This window comes from Crocodylus porosus, unplaced genomic scaffold (genome assembly GCF_001723895.1).
Source record: "Crocodylus porosus isolate Cpor-Errol unplaced genomic scaffold, CroPor_comp1, whole genome shotgun sequence".
In the NCBI taxonomy this organism is placed as follows: Eukaryota; Metazoa; Chordata; order Crocodylia; family Crocodylidae; genus Crocodylus; species Crocodylus porosus.
In genome coordinates this window covers 1,350,814-1,360,313 of record NW_017728904.1, presented here as the reverse complement: position 1 = coordinate 1,360,313, position 9,500 = coordinate 1,350,814, and the positions used below count along the sequence as shown (strand labels likewise).

The 9,500-nt window shown below is 65.1% G+C and overlaps 3 protein-coding genes across 3 annotated transcripts; 2 read left to right on the top strand and 1 right to left on the bottom strand.

The window, feature by feature from the left end:
* The first annotated feature begins 420 nt into the window (after window positions 1-420).
* Window positions 421-2,185, top strand: KRTCAP2 (keratinocyte associated protein 2). Its single transcript, XM_019556857.1, has 5 exons — window positions 421-520; window positions 737-891; window positions 1,067-1,130; window positions 1,438-1,504; window positions 1,966-2,185. The coding sequence occupies exons 1-5, from the start codon at window positions 517-519 to the stop codon at window positions 2,084-2,086; spliced, it is 411 nt and encodes a 136-aa protein (XP_019412402.1). The 5' UTR covers window positions 421-516; the 3' UTR covers window positions 2,087-2,185.
* Window positions 2,186-4,090: 1,905 nt separating this feature from the next.
* On the top strand, window positions 4,091-4,860 carry DPM3 (dolichyl-phosphate mannosyltransferase subunit 3). Its single transcript, XM_019556856.1, has 2 exons — window positions 4,091-4,188; window positions 4,481-4,860. The coding sequence occupies exon 2, from the start codon at window positions 4,503-4,505 to the stop codon at window positions 4,779-4,781; it is 279 nt and encodes a 92-aa protein (XP_019412401.1). The 5' UTR covers window positions 4,091-4,188; window positions 4,481-4,502; the 3' UTR covers window positions 4,782-4,860.
* Window positions 4,861-7,706: 2,846 nt separating this feature from the next.
* Window positions 7,707-9,494, bottom strand: SLC50A1 (solute carrier family 50 member 1). The gene is made up of 6 exons (XM_019556855.1): window positions 9,414-9,494; window positions 9,230-9,307; window positions 9,015-9,138; window positions 8,767-8,928; window positions 8,509-8,628; window positions 7,707-8,262 (listed from the first exon to the last, which is right to left on the bottom strand). The coding sequence occupies exons 1-6, from the start codon at window positions 9,479-9,481 to the stop codon at window positions 8,161-8,163; spliced, it is 654 nt and encodes a 217-aa protein (XP_019412400.1). The 5' UTR covers window positions 9,482-9,494; the 3' UTR covers window positions 7,707-8,160.
* Between the last annotated feature and the right edge of the window lie 6 nt (window positions 9,495-9,500).

Here is a 9,500-nt window from a genome sequence, read left to right as displayed (position 1 = left end):
CCGATCTGACTGGCAGCTCTGACACGGGCCGCTGGCACCGGTCAGGAGAGAAGCGGGCGGCCCCGATCCGGCCCCGCGCCCCTTGCACGGCGAGGCCCGCCCGAGCCCCGGGCCCAGGGCGTTGCCGCCGAGCCCCGTGCGCCCGAGGCAAGCGCGGCGGTGCCAGCCCGGGGGCCCCGATCCCGATCCCGATCCCGCACCAGGGCCCCGGGGCACAGGGCTGGGGCGGCTGCTATTCCCGCTCTCGCTCTCCAGGGGGCGCCGCGGCTCACGCCGCCAGTTGCAGTGACGCCGCGCGGCCGCCAGGCGGTGCCCGCTCTCGCCAGCCGCCCCCGGCTGCGCCTGCGTAGAGGTCTGGGCGCGCCAGCGCTGCCGTGTCCCTTCCCGATCGGCCGGCCCCGGCGCGCCTGCGTAGTGCTGCCCCGCGGGAGGGGAGCACACTGCGCATGTGCCGCAACCCGCGCCGGCCGCTCGGAGTTTCGGGGCGGACGCGCCGGGGGCGCCTCGAGAGGGATCATGGGTAACGGGGACCCCGTGACGTGTTTCAGGGGGGCCCGCGCGGGGGACACGTGGGGCCGGGCCCGCGTGGGGCGAGCCCATGGGGCGACACGCGTGGGGGCGTGAACCGGGGCCGTGGGGCGGACATGCGTGGGGGCGCCCGAGCGCTGCCGGCCGGCTCCGAGCCGCCAGGCCCGGGTGTTGGGCACCCCCGGTGACCCGTGCGTGGTCCCCGCAGCCGTGGGCACCGGCATGTCACTGGCGCTGTCGTCGCTGCTGTCGCTACTGCTGTTCGCGGGGATGCAGATGTACAGCAAGCAGTTGGCGTCCTCCGAGTGGCTGACCATCCAGGGCGGCCTGCTGGGCTCCGCGCTCTTCTTCTGCTCCCTCACCGTATCCTCCGCCCTGGGGTGGGGGTCACGCATCCTTGGCCCTGGGGCAGGGAGGTCCCCAGGTCCTTGGCTGCCCAGGGGGGTGTCACTGTATCCTTGGCCCCCGGCGTCAGGCAGAGGGAGGGGTGTATGATGCGCTGCACCATCCTCCTGCTCCTTTCCTTAGCTCAGCCCAGGCCTTCAACAACCTGGAGAGCCTGATCTTCGGCAAGGGCTTCCAGGCCAAGATTTTCCCCGAGAGTAAGTTCCCACAGCTGGAGGGAGCTAATGCAGCAATGGGGGCGGGGGGTACTGATGCCTCTGGAGATGCTGGGACTGGCTCTGCGCTGGGTTTGCGGGCTGCCCCATGTGCCCACCCCTGCCCTGGAGGTCTGCCGGCTGCTCCTCCCAGGGCCCAACGGGCTCTGCAGTGGGGGTGCGTACCACACTGCCCCTCTTGCGGCTTTCTGCCTCTGGGAGCGGGTCCCGCCATCCTGCCCTTACCACCTCGGGCCTCAACCTCTCCCTGCCCAGCATCCCTGAATGACTCCCCTTCTCTCCCCCGCAGTCCTCGTGTGCCTCCTGCTTGCTCTCTTCGCCTCCGGCCTCATCCACAGGGTCTGTGTGACCACTTGGTGAGTGCACAGCCTGTCTTGGCAGGGGGTACACAGGGCACTGCCAGTGCAGGGGGGTTGGATAGCAGCTTGCTGAGCCCTGTTGCCTGGCCCTGCCTCTGAGAGTGCTTCAGAAGCATCCTAATGGGCTGTGCTTGCTTCTGGGAGGCTTTGCCCCTGAGGCGCTGCTGGAGCGGAGGGTCAGGCTGTTCCCAGCGGGCGATGGGGAGGGCAGCATTGCCAAGCAGGGCTAGACCCCGGGGCTGCTCAGCGCGGCAGCAGGGGCTGGCACAGTGCTGCAGGAAGAATAGGGCTTCAGCCACAGCTGTGGAGTGATGCACCCACATGTGGCTTGGGCCTGGTCTTGGCCTGGGAGCCCCAGCTTGGCCTCGGAGGCTTGTGTCCCTCCCCATGGGCAACATGACATGCCCTGTCTGGAGGTAGGGGTATATTGCCAACTCCTTTCTGCTCTCCCCTCCCAGCCTCATCTTCTCCATGGTTGACCTCTACTACATCAACAAGATCTCCTCCACGCTCTACCAGTCCTCCGCCCCCGTGGTCGTGCCCACCAAGACTGTTGGCAAAGGCAAGAAGAGGAACTGATGCCCCTGGCCCTCTGGGGGACAGTGGGGGCAGCCACCTGGTCAGCCCAGGACTCTGCAGTGACCAATAAAGCAGCTTGTTTGTACCTTCTTGCCAGCAGCTCCTTGAGGCCCCGTCTCCCTGGATCTCCTTGGACCGTGTGGGGGGGGGGGCACGCCCTCTCCTCCCCCTGTCTCCCTTCCCCACTGCATGGTTGTGCCCTTGCTGCCTCTCCCCATGCTCATGCAGGGGATGCCCCCAGGGAGAAGGGCCAGGCTACAGCAGGCTGTGCTGGTCAAACACAGGCCCGGGTGGTGCCAATGGGACTGCCTCGACTCCAGCAGTGCCAGCTGCCCCCAGGAGGTGGAGCTGTGGCACAGGCAAATGCTGTTGGCACTGGGGAACTGGAGTCAGCCACAGCCCAGAGGGGCAGCACCATGGCACCAGGGTAAGTATGGGCAATGCTGTGCTCCCTCTGCCCCCTGCCATCGTGGCCCTGGTAGCTTCTGCTGCTCCAGTAGCAGGCAGCACCTTCTGGCAGATGCTGCCTTTGCACTGCCTGACCCCTTGGAGCCCTCCTTGCCTAGATGGAGCTCCCTTATGGGGGAAGAGGGGCAGCAGAGGCCATGTGGCAGAAGGACCCAGGCAGTTGGTCTTGCCCAAGGAGCATTGGTCACTGGCTGTTCCCAAGGCACATGGCACCCTGGTGCCTCTGAGGAAGGGCAGGCTGCCACCTCCCCAAGCCGCTGCCTTTCATGTTTATAGGCTGTCAGTCTCAAGGCATTGCGGCCGTTCCCACTGCCTCCCCCCAGGGCATCTCTTGGCGTTACCAGTTTCTGCGCTGCGAGTTGTGGCAAATGCTGTGCTGCCTCAGAGACTGGCCACAGTCCTCAAGCCAAGCTCAGTAACACTTAGTGCGCTGAAGGGAGCACAGCAGCTTGGGTCTGGGGGCAGCTGCTGGCTGACTCAGCGCTGGCCCCAGGCTCTTGGCTAAACCAGCAGGACAGGGATGGCACTAATCTGTGCTCAGCCTACCAGGGCTGTTGGGATTAATGGCCCCACTTGGGCAGGGCTGAGCTCAGCGTGGGGCTGCTGGGCTAGTGGACACCCTGCCTTCCTCCCCGCTCCTGGAGCCCAGGGTGGGGGGCAGGGTGGACCCGAGCCTGGCCTGGGTAGCACGTGGGGGACCCAGGCTCTTGTGTGCCCAGCTATGACAGCAGACAGTGATTCAGTGGGGGAGCAAGGCCGGGTGAGGGCTGTCTGCTGTGGAGCTCTTGGGAGTGAGAATGTGCTGACAGCGTCTGTCTAGGCCTGCACCGCAAGGAAAATCCCAGCAGGGCCAGGCAGGTAGGAGCAGGCTCTGGCTCCAGCAGGGAGCACGTGGCTGGTTGTGCTGGGCCAAGGGCACTCAGCTGCTGTTTGGGGCTGGTGTCCTGCCTGCACCATGGCAGTGGAGGCCCCAGTGCCAGATCCTAATGCCAGGCAATAGCCACCCCTGCCTCTGGATCCAGGCTGCCTGCCCCCAGCACTGCTGGCTGGCCGTGGGCCCACTTCCCTCCAGCTGCTGGCCTGGCCTACAACATGGCTGCGCCGGCTCGGCTCAGCAGCCCTGGGCGCTTGGCAAGAGAACAAAGGCGCAGCCCCACCCCATTCCTCTAGCACGTTCCCAGCCCGGCTGTCACGGCCGGGCAGGGGGACGCGGTACAGGGGGTGCATGGGATGCAGGCTGGGAGCTGCTGGCAATACGGGGGCCGAGGCCAGGAGCCCGAGCAGGCACGGCTCCGGGGCGGCCTCGGCGGTGCAGCAATGGCCTGGGCCAGACCCTGCCGCCGCGGTTCCATGGGCTGCTCGGGGCTTGCTCTGCCGTCCCCGCGGCCCCGGCTGGGGAGGAAGGGCAGGCTCTGCTTTGCCCTCGCAAGCGCCCTGGCCCCGCACTCCCCAGCAGCCGGGGCCGGAAGCCAGGTGCTTCCTGCTGCGGCTTCCTGCGGCTCCGTGGCCGGGGGGTTCCCGGCCTGGAACTACAACTCCCGGCAGGCTGCGCGCGGAGCATGCGCGGAGTTGCCGGTGACGCGCCAGCAGAACGTCAGGTCTGCGACGGGCGGGAGCTGCTGGGGCTGTCCTAGGTGGGCGCCGCGCCGGGGGCGGGGAGGGGCCCGATCCCGATCCCGATCCCGATCCCGATCCCGGGGTGGATGAGCCTGACCCAGGGGGACCGATCCTGGGGAGGAGGAGGAGGAGGAGGAGGAGGGGGATGGGATGGGCCCGGCAGGGGGGGAACCAGACTGCCTTGGTGGAGGAAGGATGGGCTCAGCCCGGGCCATGGTGGGGATTATGGGCCCGATTCCGGGGGCCTGGGGTGCTGTGCTGGGGGGTGCACAGCCAGGCAGTCCCTTACCTATCGTTTGTCCCTCGCAGCTGCCCGGTGCCCCCACCCGCCATGACGAAGCTGGCACAGTGGCTGTGCAGCCTGGCCCTGCTGGGCACTGCCTGGGCTGCCCTAGCCTGGGCCCCGCTGGGCCCGCACCTGCCCGAGCCTTTGCACCAGGTGCTGTGGCCCTTCCCCGCATACCTGCTGGTGGCATTTGGCTGCTACTCCCTGGCGACTGTGGGCTACCGCGTGGCCACATTCAATGACTGCGAGGCGGCGGCCAGGGAGCTCCAGCAGCAGATACAAGAGGCCAAAGCGGACCTGAGCCAGCACGGCCTGCAGTTCTGACCCTAGCGTGGAGCGGGGCCTGTCCGCAATGATGCACCTGGGACCTCCTGACGAGCACAATAAAGCATTGGTGACTGAGCCTGAGCCTTGCTGGTGGCTCTGGGGAGCAGTGGCTGGTGCTGGGGTGTAGGCTGGTGCCTGCAGCTGAGTCACCATGGCTTCCTGCAGGTACCAAGCAGGGCCTAGGGGCCAGGGCAGCACTGCCGGCTTCAAGAGCCCCATGCGCCTGCAGGCCTGTGAGGGTCGGGTTACGTTTGGAAACAGCCTGGGCCTGGGGAAGCCCCAGGGTCCCTCAGGGCAGCCCTGGTGACTCACTGGCTGGTGCTCTTGCCTCTGAGTCAGTGTCTGGCTGCAGCTTTGGTGCAGTGCTGCTGAGCACGGTGCTGCTGGCTCAGGTGTGCTGGGGCAGTCAGTCAGGCCCTGGGTTGGCAAGGATCCTGGGGCTGTTCTTAACAGGCAGGGAGATTCTGGGCTCTCCTAGGAATCCCCCGGCCTGGCTGACTCTGCACATCTGATGCTCAGCTGGGAAGGCCTTGCCAGGTGCCCGATGTACGTGAGGCCCAGGCATTCCCCTGCAGCATAACTCCCCTGCTTGTATGTGTCACCAGGGCCACAAAAAACCTGCCCTGCCTTTGATTCTTCTCTCTTTCTCTGATTGCTTGAGCCACCAGGTTTTATATCCGTGGGGCAGCAGCTGGGGCCTAGGACTCTCATTAGGGGACTGGGATAAGCACGTTCTTTCCCACTCGGGTGCCAAGTGCTGCTTGTGGAGCAGGGTAATGCCCAGGGCTGGGTGCCATGGGCTCCTCACAGCCTCGTGGGAAAAGCCCAGGGAAGTGGGGAGGATTCCTATTTCCTGTGAGCTCGAGAAGCCATGGGGAGGAGGCAGAGTGGACCTGGCAGCGCTGCTGGGCCGGGCCTGGTGGAGCTCTCCATGGAGGTTGTGCACTGTAGCTTGTCCTTGCCCTTGCAGTGGGATGGCTTGGCTGGCTGCTCTTTCTCCAGCCACTGCTGAGGGGTGCTACCAGTGGGGCCCATCTCCCTGAGGAGCTGCAGCCTTGGCCCCATGGGCTTCGTCCCTGGGTCTATCCTGCCCTGACACAGGCAGGACGGCCCACATGGCTCCCCAGCCAGGTGGGTGGTGCTGGTGCCTGACACAGGTTGGGACCTGCCCCCCTGGCAGGCTCCCTAAGTTTCTCGCATACCAGCCCAAGGACTTTCTTGTTCTTAATTACTGGATGCGCATCCTTCTGCAGAAGGAGCTGTTGGTATCGGGAGGGAGGAATTGCGCTAATTAGCAGGAGTGGCTAATTAGCTGTTTCCTGAGCAAGAATGCCAGTGAGGCAGGTCCTTCCTGTGGCTGCACCTGCACTCAGCCCTTTGTTAAGGGCAGCGCTCAGCTAAGTGACAGGCCTGGGTCTTTGCCCTGGGGTTCCCAGGGTCCCCTTGCAGCAGCCTTCCAGGTGCTGGCTCCCCCTGCACAGCAGCTCTTGGCTGCAGGCTCTCTGATGCATGCTGGGTGTGATGTGCAGCAGGCAGAGGAGATTCCCCAGCCCACAGTGCTGCCTGAGGGGCTGTGGCCCTTGCCCTTACATGGGAGCAGGCTCTTTCCTGGGTTTGCCTCGCAAGGACCTGGGCCTGCTGCCCCTGCCTTACTGTCCCTGCTCCTCTGCCTCTTGCTGAGCCCAGGGAAGGGTCACAGTTCCCAGTATTGGTGCTGGGGGTTCAGAGAGGCATCCATGCTCACCCCTGTGATGGGAGAGGCACCTTCAGGGCTCTGTGATGTGCGAGCACTGGGTTTTGGGCCCTCACTGGTGTATCCAGGCAACCCAGCTCACCTCCACTCCTAGGCCTGTGGACCTGAGCAGGAATGCTGAGCTCAGCAAGGAGTAGCTGTGCAGAGGTATTGGCTCCACTGGGAGTGGATGAGAAGCAAGTAGTACCTGCCTCCCTGGGGAGGGGGTCCCAGCTGTATCTATGAAACCTGCTGGTGAGTCCCAAGCTTCTCCCAGGCTTGGCACAGGTGCGTGTGCTTGGGAAGAGCTGGGCCTGCAACCACCAGTGGAGACAATGTTCTCAGGGCATGCCACGTGACTACAGGGCAAGCTGCCTTCTCTACCTGGCTGGGCCCTGCCTCAGGCACGCGCTTCACAACCTCCAAGACCCCTCTGAGGTCCAGGTAACACAGCCCCTTTGGGTTGCTGCCACTGTCCTGAGGCTGCCTGAGGGAGGCTGATCTTAGCCTTGCCCACTGACCCTGGCAGGCTGGGGTCATCCCCCTCCACCCTTCACCAAGGTGCGAGTCTAGTAGAAACAGCCCTGCACATGTTGCTGCCTCCCAGCCAAGGCTCCCATGACTCCTCCCTGGGCTGGGGAGTGGGAGCGTCTGCATGAAGCCGCGCACACGCTGTGTGGAGGTAGGGTGTTTACCAGACCAAGGAGCCCTGCGGGGCCGGCGGCGGATGGGTGTCTGGGAACTGGCGGGGCCTCCCCGCAGATGCAGGGCGGTTGTTCTGCTAGGATCTGGCTGACATTGTGCAACCATGGGATCTGAACTGGCTTCTACCCGGCTCACTTGCCCGCTTCGTGCCCATTGCTGTGAATGCTTTAATTGAGTTTGATTAGAGCCCGGGCATGACCTTGGTTTGATCTCTGCTGGCTGGGAGCTCATTCGATTGAGAGGCAAATTGATTGCAACGTGGCTGCATTATTAGTTTGCAGCAAGCCCTGCCAGGAGGGTGTGGTACACCGCGGTGCTGCTCAGCCTGCCATGCAGCAGCCAGCACTGCCCACCCTTGCGAGCCACTGGGCTTCAGCCCGTTGTCCACTTCACCCCAGGTATCCTGTCCTCCCCACATCTGCCGCACCCAAGTCATGGCAGCTGTGTGTCCCCAGGAGGGCAGATCTAGGGGACAAGGAAGCAGGTTCCACATGCCAGGAAGTGGCTCTGATTTATTGAAAGGCACTTTTAACTGTGTAAAAACAGGTACAACCCAAGGCATCCGGTGGAGAGCAGCGTAGCCCCCTGAAGCCTGCCTGGCTCCCCCGCACCTCTCCTGGGAGCACCGCCCAGAGCAGGGGGTGGAAGTGGGAGGGGAGCTGACCATCACCAAGGGGGTGCTGGTGCAGCCTTACATGCTCAGGACCCCAGGCCCACTGCGGCACCTGGCAGTGGCTGTGCAGTGTGTGTGGTGGGGGGTCTTTGGCTGGAATGGGTGGAAGATGCAGCTTTTCCAGGGTGGAATCACAGTGGGGGATGGGTCCCTTCTCCTTCATTACTTAACACCCGGGGTTGGGGTGAAGTGGGCTCAGCACTTGTCATGGGCTCAGTGCGGCTCCGTCTGTCCCCAGGCCAGGAATGGCGCAGTCCTGCCTTGCCTCAGGCCTGCAGGGATTTGTATGGCTTGTCCAGACTTGGGGGGTACTGCCAGAACAGCCAGAACCGCAGCAGGCTGGTGACAATCCCAGGCATGTTGGGGACCTGGTGGGAGAACACAGATCCACGTGGTGACCCGGGGGCACCTGGCTGCTGCTCTGTCAGCTGCATCGCTAGGGGCTTTATTGGCCCATGGCATCTCATTAATTGAAATCAATGCCCATTGCCCAAGTCCGATCACAAGGCAGCAATGGGGGAAAGGGGTGGCAGGACACAAGCACCCCCTGGGGACGTGACCCCTGCAGCTGGGATTTGAGGGAGCAGCCCCCACCCTAGCACCTGCATACTCACCATGATGTAGAGGTCATGCAGCTGGAGGCCGTACAGCGTCCAGCTGGTGGAAGCCAAGAAGGTGGCCACGGTCAGGGAGAAGGACAGGCACTGGGTTGACCTGGTCCGGATAATCTTGGCCTGTGGGAACACGGGGGCTGCAGCCAGCACAGGGAGGCCTGGGCCTTACCCCACTGTGCGGCAGCCTCTTGGTCCTGGGTTGCTCTGAGCCAGGCCCAGCGCCCCGTGCCCTGCTCCCACCCCTCGCTGCCCACGCACCAGGTCTGCCAGAGGCGAGAGGTACATGCTGATGGTGAAGGTGCTGCAGAAGAGCCCCAGGCGCGTTAGGCGCGTGTCCAGGTCCGGCACCAGGAGGCTGAAGTAGCAGTAACCCAGCACCAGCAGGCCGAGCAGGGCCAGGCTCCACAGCAGCACGCGGCGCTGTGCAGGGGAGGAAGACGGCAGTCAGGGCAGGTGCACGCACCCCCTCGGGCACCCCCGCCCCGGGGGACGGAGCAGCCCAGCACCTTCTCGGGGCTGAAGTAGAAGTAGACGAGGATGTAGAGGGTCTGCAGCGCGGCGCCCACGGTGTTCACAGCAATCAGGGTCCAGTCCTGCTTCAGGCAGCCGTAGCTCAGCCAGCTCAGGTTGCTGCGGGAGGAGGGGGCGGCGTTACCTGCGCGGGGGCACCGGCCCTGCCGCCCCAGTGCCCTGCAGCGGGCGCGCGCCCGGGTGCACGTACTTGACGTCGGTGGTGAGGAAGGGCAGGAAAGGGATGTGCTCCACGCTGCGCGTCGCGACCATCTGGCGCAAGTCCGACCTGCGGGACACCGGAGCGCTGGGGCGCGGGGCGTGCGGGCAGGGCTGCCGGCCCCGGGGAGGATGGCTTGGCCCCCCACCCGTGCCCCTCCCCCGGCGGTGCTCACAGGCCGGTGGCGAACATGGCGAGCGAGCAGGTGGTGCAGACGACCGGCAGCAGCGCCCACGGCTCCATGGCGGCCCCGGCTGGCCGC